Source organism: Oryzias melastigma, linkage group LG4 (genome assembly GCF_002922805.2).
Source record: "Oryzias melastigma strain HK-1 linkage group LG4, ASM292280v2, whole genome shotgun sequence".
Classification (NCBI taxonomy): domain Eukaryota; kingdom Metazoa; phylum Chordata; class Actinopteri; order Beloniformes; family Adrianichthyidae; genus Oryzias; species Oryzias melastigma.
In genome coordinates, this window is record NC_050515.1 from 28,867,771 (window position 1) to 28,880,747 (window position 12,977).

Genomic DNA, 12,977 nt, shown 5'->3' on the forward strand with positions numbered 1-12,977 from the left:
CAAATCAGACAGAACGTCCGCTGGTCTTTAAGATCAGAACTAGAGTTTGTAGGATTCATGTTCATGTTTACGTCAGGTAACTTCACCTGGACGCACAGAGCTGAATCGCTGCTGCACACGTGGACAGGCGGCATGGCGTGACACTTTTAGCGCTTTCTGATTGGACAAACTCCCGCCTCACACTCTCGGAGTTAACCAATCAAATCAGCATTTCGGACTGAGGTTCCCGCCCTCTGGGAGCTTTGGCCAATAACAGTGGGGAGAGGGAGGGGCGGCACGACCACCTTTCATTCTCACCTATCGCCGCGAAAGGGTGATCGGGTCGGGGGGGTTGTGGGTCGGACTCATTGGGGGCGGGGCTCCCTGATCTGTGGCCTCTGCGTGTCGGACAGAACCAGAACCCGCTCCATCCGGTCTGCAGCTGCGATGGCTCCGCTGCTGTACGTGGGGGTTCTGGCGGTTCTGCTGCTGTTGTGGGTCCGGGTCCGGGGTCTGGAGCACGTGCTCGTCCACCAGAGGTGGATCTTCGTCTGCGCGTTCCTGCTGCCGCTCTCGGTCATTTTCGACGTGTACTACTACGTACGTGCGTGGATCATTTTTAAGATGTGTTCAGCGCCCAAAATGCACGACCAGCGAGTCCGAGACATCCAGCGACAGGTGAGCAACCTGTGCGCGTGCGCAGATGGGGCCTCAACCACAGAGGACGTATGCAGGTTCAGGGGGAGAAGTTACTGACGAGGAGATGATGGGAATGTTCAGCTTTTGTTTACAGAGTTCCTGCTGGTTCCTCCTCCTCCTCAGTCTGACCGAAGAGCTCTGGAGGTTTTCTGATCACAATGTGATGAATGCAGGTTCTGAAGGTTCTGGTTTTGACCTGCTTCAGGTTCGGGAGTGGAGGAAGAATGGAGCAAAGAGCTACATGTGCACAGGCCGACCGGGCTGGCTCACCGTGTCCCTCAGAGTGGGCAAGTACAAGAAGACCCACAAGAACATCCTGATCAACATGATGGACATCCTAGAAGTAGACACCAAGAGGCAGGTAAGAACACACCTGTCCCAGCCAGGGATCCATTCATCCCAAAGCATGGTAGTGACACTAGACAAAAGTGAAACCATCACTGAACAAACCAGGATGCGTTATGAAAAATGGCATCTTGTGTTTGTGAGAACAGAACAATCCATGGATTTGATCATCTTTCGATGAGAGAGTCATTCTCAAACCTAAGGCCGTCGTGTTGGCTGATCTTATCTGGATGTTTCCCCCCCCAAAAATCATTTGAAGCAGGAGTCCAAGACATGAGCAGAAGTCTTCCAGAATCAGGGAGTGGATTCCAAATTGAACCTTTATTTTCTTCTTCGTCCTGGTCAGGTTCAGAAGGAGCTGGAGCTCCGAGGCTTTACGCTGGTGCCGCAGGTCACAGGTGACGCTTAAGCACTACATCTTTAATATACTGTAACTTTTCAACTCTTTGCAGGATAATTCCAGGATAATTCCTGCTCATTGAGCCGCTTTTGTCCTTCACAATCTACTGGAATTATCGTGTTAATGGTTGAAAAGTTACAGTAAATCAAAGAACGGAAACACTGGAGCTCTGGTGATCTATTAAGCTTAAATCGGTTCAAATCGATGAATCACTTTGATCTAACCAGCCCTAATCTTTACAACAAGAAACCCAAACGCTACACAAAGATGTGAACAGAGCTAGCGGCTGCACAGCGAGCTGAGATGAGGAGTCGACATGTGGACTCATCTGAATTTTCATCTGAAGAACTGGCTGGTGACACATCAGACATGTCAACAAATCGAATCTTTTAATACCGTAAATTTAGTCAGGCCACTATAAATATCTGCATGTTCTTGGTCTTCTTTTTAATGTTTTTAACAGAGTCAATTTACATTTTTACTAAGTTACTGTCAACCTCTGTGGCTCATTTGTGTTTTCATTCATGATGACACCGTGTGTGTCTGCTCATATGTCCTGTTTTTACTTTTTAAAAGGTTATGTGTCTCTACTGTTTTTTGCTTTTATGCTTGTTTTTATGTTTGTTTAGGTTTCATCACAAATACTTTTTATTTCTATTTAGTTTGAAGTTTTTCCGTTTACCTAAAGATGAGGATGAAAATGAGTGTCTGGAGGTACGGCGGCGGCGTGTTTTCTGACCGACCGGACGTTGTGTTTCAGGTGGTGAAAGTGGAGCCGCTGGCCAACATGGGTCAAGTGACCGCTCTGCTCAACTCCATGGGCTGGACGCTGCCGGTGCTGCCGGAGCTGGATGACCTCACCGTGGGTACGAGGGCTTTCTTCAGGGCAGTTGTCATTGTGATGCGGCTGCATCCTGTTCAGCAGATGCTGTAATTGTGTTACGTGACTGATGGAGCTGAAAGGATGAAACTGGGAGGAAATGGCTGCAGCGCTGGAAGCACCCCTGGATTGTGTTTCATAATGGATTTCCTGTTGCCATAAACTGCTCATCAGCGTCTGATGTTTTCCCATCAGGCCGCGGTGCATTCATTTATCCTCCCGTCAGCGCCAGCTCACAGCAGCTCCTCCTGTCTGTGTGTGTTTGCTCTGCTGGTGATCTGGCACAAATGGAATCGGGTTACTCGAGCGTGTTTGCTCTCTGCTGTCTCAGGTGGGCTGGTGATGGGCACGGGCATCGAGTCCTCCTCCCATATTTATGGGCTGTTCCAGCACATCTGTGTTGCCTATGAGCTGGTTCTTGCTGACGGCAGCTTGGTGCGCTGCTCTGAGGTAAGTCAGTCGGAGTGCAAGGAATCAAACTGCAGATTCCAACTGAAATGCAGCAAATGAACTAAAAGCAACAGGAATAGAGCTTCTCTTCCTCCTTTAACTTACTGGAGGATAATTGTACTCTTAAAGGGACCATACCATGAAAAACAACTTTTTGAGCTTTTAAGTGCATCAAACATTTCATTCCTCTCTATAAAGAACCCCAAAGTGGTATTTTGATCCGTTCATATATTTAAGAGTAATCCTCTAAAAACCTGCACTGTCTGCAGCAGCCCCTCCCATACCCACGAAAACGAGCGGGTCCTCACGATCTGATGTCACAGAGTGAGACCGCCCCTTTCAGGATGAGTCTGCTCTGATAGCTCCGCCCCCAGTCTAACATAAACTCACACCCACTTTCTCCGTGGAGCTAGCTGTGATCATTAGATTCAGCAAAGTGTTGTTATTTTAACATTTGAGAAGAAGTGGTTCCTCTCGTATCTAATCTGCAGAGAAAACAACGACTCGTAAGACAATGTCTTTTAAATGGAGAAAACGCTTTTTAGGCTGTAAGAGATTTAGGAGTTTGTTCAGAAGAAAAGCCTGCTCTTCAGAATCATCTGTGATCATCACTTCACACATGACTGTTTTGTTATCCTTGGCCTGTATCAAAGTGGATTGGTTTGTAATAAATGCAACGTTGGGATAGAAACCTCTTAGCTTTTCATTTAGCAGTCAGAAACGTCCTGCAGACGTCGTTGGGGTCGCTGTGGTTCCTCGTGAACTTCAAAATCTGGATGTGACTGTGGGCTGACAGTGTAAAGCTCCAGAATATCCATGTGGATCAGAGGTTGTTTGTTTGCATGCCCAAACTCACTGAGGAACACGGGCTCTAGGATGATGTCATGAAATGGGTGGGACCAACAAGGAGCGGAAGGCGGAGCCTCAGAGATCGAGTTGCTTTACTTCCTGGTATGAAAAAAGTTGTTTTTTAGTGTTTCAAAGGTAATATATGATCATATGGATATAGTTTATTCTCAAAGGCTTAAAGGGTAACCAAACAGGGCAGTTGGAGGCTGACTCCATTCTGTGCCCAGATTTGAAAAATGCCAAAAAGGAGGCGGGGCTAGTGGAGCCGGACTGAGTGGCGGAGGTTTGGCTTGGCTCTGAGTCTTCAGTATGGAGAGTGGTTTGTCATTATGTTCAATTAAAAAACATGGAGAGTTGTACCAGGCAAAGTGATGGAAGTTTCTCCACAGAACTTTCTGAGGAGGTTGAGGATTCTCCGCCGCCTCTTCTCTCGAGACCAGCGCTCATGGTCCAGAACCTTATCGTTTCGAGCAGCTAGCTCAAGACCATTCATACATATTACATTTCCAAGCTCAGTTCTGTAGTTCAAATCTGTTCATTTGACAGCAGTGTGTTACCTGTAACACTAGAAGGTGCAGTTCTTGCTCTATTTACAGCTTAGTTTTTAGAGATAATAAACATGTAAATATACCACGACATCAATGATTTTGTAAGCATTAATTTGATCCATGTTTTGTAAAAATCGGCCAAAAGATGATGGAGCTAGCCCAATTTTTGTGGTTGATTTCTGCATGTCTTACATTGAAACAGCTGCGTTCTGTTGAAGCGACTCAATGCATAGAAATGGCGCCTGAGCGCGCACGTCTCTGTATATAGCAGCGAATAGGCAAGGGCCAATCCAGTAATATATATCAATACTCAGACGCTGCTTTGGGAATGCCCGACAGCAGCTAAGGGTTTGGAGGTCCAAAGGGGACCCGTGTCTGAGAGTGGTCAAATGCAGCTAGCATTATAGCTAATAAAGGCTAACGTATGAAACAAACAATCCTGAGTGAAGTGTTCATTAAATCCATCACCAGGACAGAGTTTGCTGGATATTAACGCTAATTCCTCTAAACCTCTGTTCCCTAACTTCCTTCTCCACTGGAAAGTTACTGTATGATCCATGCTAAAGCTAACGACTGACCGTTACAGAAATAAAGATGGGCGGGGCTTCTTTACTGGAGTTGGAGAGCGTGATGACGTCAAACTTCTTGGACTTACACCGATTAACCAATCACAAAATTCAACTCTAATACCTGGATTCAACCTGTAGATGGCAGTACACAGACGGTTTTGACTATATTTTCAGGATTTAAACAAGTTTTTTTTTTAATTTGTCAAAAAATTGGCCATGACCAACAGGCAGCACTTTTAAAGCTTTATTTATAGAGGTCAACGGACAAAAATAGTTGATTTATCTTTTGGTTACCCTTTACGAAAATTATGGTAATGTCCCTTTAAATGTAATAAAAGTCTTTTGATCATGATATGATTGAGAGTAAATGACAGAACAGACATTTTAAAATCTGTTTTAAATGTTCTAAATCAGAAGGTTTTTATGATCAAGACAGTTTCAGTCGTGTTCTCACTGCATCACTGAAGCCGCCACAGACCAACACTAAAAGCTGTTGGCAGGCCGCTGTGAGACGGCGAGCTGGTTCAGGTTTCAGCCCCTCAGCTCCGCCCACCTTTCAGCCTTCGCTCTCTCCTCAGTGGAAAGCTTGGCTGCAGACTGTGAAGCAGTGGTGTGGACGTGTTCGCCTCCTCATGGTGTCTGTAACCACAAACGCAAAAATCTGCATGGTCATTGTTCCACAGCAGATATTACCCTTCAGGCCCATCATGGTCGACTGTCAGCATGACACTGGCAGCTTATAACAGCCACGCTGTAATGGAGAATTTCAACCAGGCGCCTCCCTTTCTGACGCTCACCATCCAGAGCAGCATTTTCAACCATCACCTGGTTCCCGAGTGCAGCTCACTGGCAGGACTAAGAAGCAGTTCCGCACAGACCTTTAAGTCCTAAATGGTTTGAATCCTTCTTTTCTATTAACCCTTTAACACCTGAGGTGTCGCCGGTGACAAAAAAGCGGCATGAGCTGTTTTTTCCCTTCAAAATCTGATGGAATTACATTGATCATGATTGAAGAGTTACAGTAAATCAAAGAACATGAACACTGGATCTCTGCTGTTAGAGACCCTTCCATGAAAATTCTACTTTCTGAGGTTTTAAATGCATTTTACTGTTCATTCCTCACTATAAAGAACCCCAAAGTGGTATTTTGATCCGTTCATGCATTGAAGAGTAATCCTCTAAAAACCTGCACTGTCTGCAGCAGCCCCTCCCATACCCACGAAAGTGAGCGGTTGGAAACGTGCTGACGTAAGATCGATGCCAACAGCTCCCTCCAGGAAGAGTCTGCACCAACACTCAATTTCTCCACAGAACTAGTGATGGTCATCAAAAAACTTCAATTTTTAGATGCAGAATATTGTATATCTTCTAGTTGTGTCCTGCCTTCAATACAAGATTCCAGCTCAAACAGGAGTTTGTTACTTTAGAAGTGCCGCTCCTTTAAGACCCCCCCCCCCCAACCCCCGGCCCAGCACAGAAGCCTTGTGTGTTGTGAAGCAGTGAAGAGATGGCTAGGCCTATTAAATGCAGATATATCATATGTGCATCCATCTTTGAAGAAGTTTGGATTATTTTTGTGGGAGGAATACAGACACATGAGTTTCTCAGGCAGGTGAAGCTTCAGGAATCCAGTCGTTTTACTTCCTGGTAGGAAAAAAACTTACAAAAAATAACTAATATTTGATTTTTAGTGTTCCAAAGGTAATATAGGATCTTATATATGGATATAGTTCATTCTGAAAGGCTTAAGAGGATCATGGTAGGGCTCCTTTAAAGGGTTAAAGTAATCTAGTGCTGCGACAAACGAGTATTTTAGTAGTTGACTAATCATCGATTTTTTTTTTTCGATTAGTCGATTAATCGGGTCATGCTCAAACTGGATGTAAAGCACACATCTTAACCATCATTAGCTTTAAACTAACTGAAAACTAGATATATAGCATTACCTGTGATAATTCTAGTGTGAATGCTGTAAGCTGAATTTGGCTGCTGAAGATGCTGAAGCTGATAGCCAGCTAAAATATTAGTTAAATGCCAAATTAGCCTAAAAACGTCTAAGTTAGCCAAAACAGCTAGCATGTAGCTGAAATATTGGCTAAACTCCAAAATAACCTAAAAAACTTTAATAAATGTCAAAATAGTCCAAAAAGTTAGCAGAATGCCATTATAACTTTCAACTTTGCTGCACTCTGACTCCATATAATATAACGACTAATAGACAATTAAATTAGTCGTCGATTAGTTGACTAATCGTGGCGGCCCCAAAGTAATCCTGGAATTTTTTCAAGCAAAAACGGTCTTTAGATTATGAAAAAATTATGGCTGTTGTTTATTTTACCTCACTATCGTTGTTGTCCTCACTGGTTTGGAATCGGGAGGACAAATCATCAACCAGGTGAGATGTTGGTGTCACAGCTGACTGAGGCGTGATGTTCGACAGCCTCATTCTTGGTTTCTGCTAACAGGAGGAGAACGTGGATCTGTTCCACGCCGTTCCGTGGTCATGTGGAACTCTGGGATTCCTGGTTGCGGCTGAGATCAAAATCGTTCCGGCCAAAGCCTGGGTGAAGCTGCGCTATGAGCCGGTCAGGGGGCTGGAGAACATCTGCAAGCGCTTCGCAGAAGCATCGAGCAACAAGCAGAACACATTTGTGGAGGGCCTCCAGTACAGCCTGGACTCTGCCGTGATCATGACGGGAACCATGAGCGAGCACGCGGAGCCGGACAAAGTAAGAGCGTGAAGCGTTCTCATGCTTTGTCCCGGATAACGTTTCTATTTGCTCTTCTCGTCAGATCAACAGAATTGGCCTGCACTTTAAACCCTGGTTCTTTAAACATGTGGAGGGTTACCTGAAGCAGAACCGCACCGGAGTGGAATACATCCCTCTGAGGCAGTACTACCACAGACACACCCGCAGCATCTTCTGGGAGCTCCAGGTACCTGATAGAGCTAGCAGAGGGGTTACACCGTCCTCTCACACCATCTGTACACACACACAGACATGCAGACACAAACAACAAAAGGCACACAGACAGACACACACAAAAGATACAGAGACACACACACAAAACTCACAGACACACACAGACGGACATAAAAACACACAGACAGACAATAAAAACACACTGATAGGCAGACACATACACAAACACGCACACCCCCACACACACACACACAGACAGGCAGACAAACACAACTATTTTCATCAGAATCAGGGTGAACTGCTGCAAACCTCTGTCTGGTCTGAGACCTGCAGCCTCTGCACTCACTCAGGGCTTCAGTGAAGGAGAGATCCACACTTCCAGAACCGGACAAAAGGTGCGTGGTGGAGCGTCTGCACAGCAGTGAGTGTCTATGGACACAGTTGGAGCCAGCTGTTGGGAGTCGAACCGTCAGCCTGTCTTCTGGAGGACGGAGGAGGCTGGGATCACATCCCTGTAACTGCTGTTGTAGGAGGTGGAGGAAAAGCAAGAAAACTATTTTAAAAACATGGATTCATCAGAGGACAGGATGGTGAAGGGTTTCTTTGGTTCCTCCGGTCTTTGGAGGGTAGGGCGGTCGACTCCTGATCAGAAGTGAGCGGGGTCGACTCCCGCCTTGCCCGCCCATGTGTCGAAGTGTCCTTGGGCAAGACACTGAACCATGAATTGCCTCTGGTGGGAGGTTGGCGCCAGTGTTCAGCAGTAGAGCCACCACCAGTGTGTGAATGTGCGTGTGAATGGATGAATGGGTCTGTGACTGTGAAGCGCTTTGGGCCCTCAAAGGAGGGTAGGAAGCACTATACAAGTATACGCCATTTACCATTTGTCAAAGTCCTCACAGTCTGGGCTTGTTGGACGTTGATTTGGTCGTTGTGATGTCATCAGCTGAGATGCTCTCAGTTCAGAAGACTTTGCTGTGGATCGATGCTCCATGTCGTTTTAGCCTCAGAGTCTTGATCTGTTAGGAGGATGGAACCGCAGCTGCTGTTTCCACATCACATGCTATTGCAGATGTTCTTGTGTAACCCTGTGCTATCATAGCTATGGTGAGGTTGGGAGTGGGGTCATCTGGACCCCACAAGACAGAGCACTGAACTTTTTTTTATGATTTTTGATTTTCACTGGTGTCTGTGGCAGACATGAAATCCTGTTCACCTTCATCCTCATTTATCATGGGAGGGGTCACAGGTTAAGGTTTGGGTCATCTGGACCCCATAAGAGAGCACCAAGGTTAAAGTGCGGACACTTGTAGTCTGGATACTTCATGAACTGGGGTTAGATGTCCAGCACTCACAGGTCAGAGTCAAGCCAGCCGGTTCTGGTTCTGGTTCTCCTGAGCTCAGCCTGATTCCAGCTCTGCTCCCATCTTGTTAAAATGAATGCATGAGTTAAAGCTCATGATCAGTTTGGAGTTAAAAACTGTTTTTCTGTGTGTGTGTTTACGTTCTTGTGTGTTTTTGCCTTCAGGATATCATTCCGTTTGGCAACAATCCTGTTTTCCGCTGGCTCTTTGGCTGGATGGTTCCTCCGAAGATCTCCCTGCTGAAGCTGACTCAGGGGGAGACCATCCGGCGGCTCTACGAGCAGCACCATGTGGTCCAGGACATGCTGATTCCCATGAAGCACCTGCAGTCCGCCATCACGCGCTTCCACCAGGACATCAAGGTGAGTCTGGGCTGTGGATGAGCGTGTGCACGTGGACACGGCTGTCTGAAGGCCGTGCGCTCCTGCAGGTGTACCCTCTGTGGCTATGCCCGTTCCTGCTGCTGCCGGGCAGAGGGATGGTTCACCCCAAAGGGGATCAGGAGGAGCTGTACGTGGACATCGGAGCGTATGGGGAACCCAACGTCAAACACTTTGAAGCTAAAGCATCCACGCGGCAGCTGGAGAAGTTCGTCAGAGACTGTCACGGGTGAGACATTACTGGATCTGGAAGGTTTTTGACTCTTTGCATCTGTAGGTTTTCTCCCATGTCAAAGGTTTCTGACCAAGAGGTCAAGTAAGGCCTTCACTGTCTTTTGCTTCCCTTTCATGTAATCTTTCAAAATGAAGCAAAAGTTACTCCTTTGAGTTTGTACTCGCGTTTCCATGGAAACCTTTGACCTGAGTAGGACTGCCATGATCGATGACTAATCAACTATTAAAATAGTCGATTACTAATTTAATAGTCAATTAGTCGTTACTTTAAATGGAGTCAGAGAGTAGTATAGTTAAAAGTTATGACATTCTGCCAGCTTTTGGACTTTTTTGGTATTTATTATTTATTTATTTTTTTTGGCTATTTTGCAGATTAGCTAATATTTCAGCTGCATGCTATTTTGGCTAATTTAAGATTTTTCAGTTTTTTAGGCTATTTTACCATTTAACTAATATTTTAGCTGGCCATCAGCTTCAGCATCTTCAGCTATCAGCACTAGCATCTTCAGCTATCAGCACTAGCATCTTCAGCTATCAGCACTAGCATCTTCAGCTATCAGCACTAGCATCTTCAGCTATGAGCACTAACATCTTCAGCTATCAGCACTAATATCGCCAGCTATCAGCACTAGCATATTCAGCTATCAGCACTAGCATCTTCAGCTATCAGCACTAACATCTTAAGCTATCAGCACTAGCATCTTCAGCTATCAGCACTAACATCTTCGGCTATCAGCACTAATATCTTCAGCTATCAGCACTAGCATATTCAGCCATCAGCACTAACATCTTCAGCTATCAGCACTAACATCTTTGGCTATCAGCACTAGCATATTCAGCTATCACCACTAGCATCTTCAGCTATCAGCACTAGCATCTTCAGCTATCAGCACTAGCATCTTCAGCTATCAGCACTAGCATATTCAGCCATCAGCACTAGCATCTTCAGTTATCAGCACTAGCATCTTTAGCTATCAGCACTAACATCAGCTATCAGCACTAGGATATTCAGCTATCAGCACTAACATCTTCAGCGGCCAAATTCAGCTTCCAGCATTTACACTAGCATTATCAAAGGCAACACCAGTGTGAATATGTCTAGTTTTCAGTTAGTTTAACGCTAATGATGGTTTAGACCATCCAGTTTGCAAATGACCTGATTAGTTGCCTAATCGGAAAAAATAATCAGTGATTAGTCGACTATTAAAATAATCCTTTGTGGCAGCTCTAGACCTGAGGAGCTTTTTCAAACCGCAGGTTTTCATCTGCTCCTGATCCATCCTTATTTGTATGAATAAATACTCCGAATGCAGTTTTATCTTAATTTATTCATAGATGTCCTCCATCTTGAGAAAAATGCTACAAGAACTTGTTAAAAACACCATTTTCTTTGGAATGGGTCTTTACTGGAACATTAAGCTAAAAGCTTCTTGAGGAATCTTAATAAGTAAAGCGGATTAAACAAAACCGTCCGACTTTTCCATTGCATTTTATCTGCTGAAATGCTAACAAATAAATCCATTTGAGGCGGTTCCGGTCAGGTTTGTTCTAACATCCCTTTCCTCTGATGGCCAGATTCCAGATGCTCTACGCAGACGTGTACATGGACCGCGAGGAATTCTGGGAGATGTTTGACGGACAGCTGTATCACAGATTGAGGGACGAGTTGGCCTGTAAAGATGCTTTCCCAGAGGTTTACGACAAAATCTGCAAATCTGCCCGACACTGACCCCCTCCCTGCCTGCCAGAGACCGACTCAACACAGCTGCCCCCCCACTGAGGCGGTCACCAAGGAAAGGGTTTCTCATGTGGAGCAACGTTTCAGCGGCGTGGAGAGTGGACGGTTAAAGTCATGAATGTTGTACGTGATTAGTGACAGTTTGAGGTCTGCTGTTTCCTTCAGTGCAGTACTCTTAAACATGAATACTTCTTCAAACTCATTCATGGATGTTATTGACAAATAAAAGTCTCTCCTCCCCCATGTTGATCCCTGCTGGAGTTCTGGATGACATTGCTGAGTTTTCTGGCTGTCTCCACGTCCATCAATGCTTCCTCCTCTTTTCATTGTGACACGATGTTTTAAAATAAAAAGGAAAGAAGAACTTGAAGGATGGTGACTCTTGTGGTGACTTAAGACAGCTCAACTCCTGGTGACCTGAAGGCTCCTGGTTACTGATGCTGTCAGGTGTTCCTGCCTGGAGGAAGGCCCGGTTCACTCTGATGTAGAGGGGGAGCTATGAGTGTAACCATGGTAACGTCACCGCTGCAGCTACAGTGGTTGCGCCGGGTTGGAGGTTATCCCGGTCCGGTGCAGTAGGGGGCACAACTGGGCGTCGTTGTGAAAGTGGGTTCACTGGTAAAGAACGAGGAGGAACCGGTTGGAGCGCTCCTGCTGCTCCTCCTCCTTCACCTCCTGCTCCTGACAGTCCGGCTGCAGACCTCCTCACAAGTCCCGCGTGCGCTCCGGACGCGTCTGCGGACACTCAGGTGAGCTTTTCGGTCTCGGGTTCTCTAAAGTTCGAGGAGAAGGTCGCTTCAGGTGTTCTGCGCATGTTCGTGATGCGGCACTTCCGCTTTGACGCCTCGTTGGTGTCACCTGGTGTCACCTGGTACTGAGGGCTGCCCGCGGAGACCGCGTGCGCTGGTCCTGTGGATCGCTCCTCGGAGGAGCCGGGCTGCTGTCTCCACCTCCGCAGGTGGAGCTCAGTCACCTGAACAACAAGGAAGTCACTTTGAGGGCTCGCGAGCATACAGTCCCACTCCAAATATATTTTTATGGATTGTAAGATTGTCCCCAGAGGTCTTTTTAAATATGATGCCGTTTTTAGCACAGATGAAAAAATATGTGTTATTAAATGGTAACAAAACCTTGAATCAAGTTGTTTGGTCTGTTGACCTCTATAAATGGGCCTTTAAAGTGCCGTTTGTTCATCATTGACACATTTTTGACCAATTAAAATTGTTTTATCCTTGAAAATATAGCCAAAACCCGTCTGTGCGCTGCCCCCTGCAGGCTCAATTAAGGTATTACAGTTGAATTTCGTGATTGCTCAAACCATTTAAGCCCACATCATTTCGAAAGTCCCCCGTCATGATCTGCAGCTCAGTGATGGCTGTGTTTGAGATCACTTATACCTCGCCTGCATCGTCGCGAGACCAGGCGGCTGCAGGCGAGGGCGAGGAAAAGCGCCTGAGATAAAGGCGGACAGCAGGACTGTACGAGAACAGGACGGTCGGGGTGTCCTTCACTTTGAATGGATTTTAAAATGCCTCTCCTCCTTATGATCCTTACTATTATGTATTTTATATAGAGCTGTCAGGCGATTACATTTTTTAATCGCGATTAATTGCATCTTGTC

The 12,977-nt window shown here is 45.9% G+C and overlaps 2 protein-coding genes across 2 annotated transcripts in view; both read left to right on the forward strand.

Moving 5' to 3' along the window:
- Nucleotides 1-313: 313 nt before the first annotated feature.
- On the forward strand, nucleotides 314-11,726 carry dhcr24 (24-dehydrocholesterol reductase). Its single transcript, XM_024259072.1, has 9 exons — nucleotides 314-657; nucleotides 884-1,039; nucleotides 2,184-2,289; nucleotides 2,635-2,753; nucleotides 7,185-7,448; nucleotides 7,513-7,656; nucleotides 9,169-9,366; nucleotides 9,435-9,613; nucleotides 11,194-11,726. The coding sequence occupies exons 1-9, from the start codon at nucleotides 427-429 to the stop codon at nucleotides 11,345-11,347; spliced, it is 1,551 nt and encodes a 516-aa protein (XP_024114840.1). The 5' UTR covers nucleotides 314-426; the 3' UTR covers nucleotides 11,348-11,726.
- Nucleotides 11,727-11,860: 134 nt separating this feature from the next.
- Nucleotides 11,861-12,977, forward strand: part of si:ch211-121a2.4 (transmembrane protein 205) — an 8,115-nt gene continuing 6,998 nt past the window's right edge. Inside the window, exon 1 of the mRNA XM_024259073.2 lies at nucleotides 11,861-12,105. The gene's annotated coding sequence lies outside the window, so the exon portion shown is untranslated. The remainder of the gene's footprint in view (nucleotides 12,106-12,977) is intronic.

Coding starts and splice junctions, on each gene's coding strand:
- dhcr24 (XM_024259072.1), top strand. CDS start 427: ATGGCTCCGCTGCTGTACGTGGGGGTTCTGGCGGTTCTGCTGCTGTTG. Junction 2,754..7,184: donor GCTTGGTGCGCTGCTCTGAG/GTAAGTCAGTCG, acceptor TTCTGCTAACAG/GAGGAGAACGTGGATCTGTT. Junction 9,614..11,193: donor TTCGTCAGAGACTGTCACGG/GTGAGACATTAC, acceptor TCTGATGGCCAG/ATTCCAGATGCTCTACGCAG.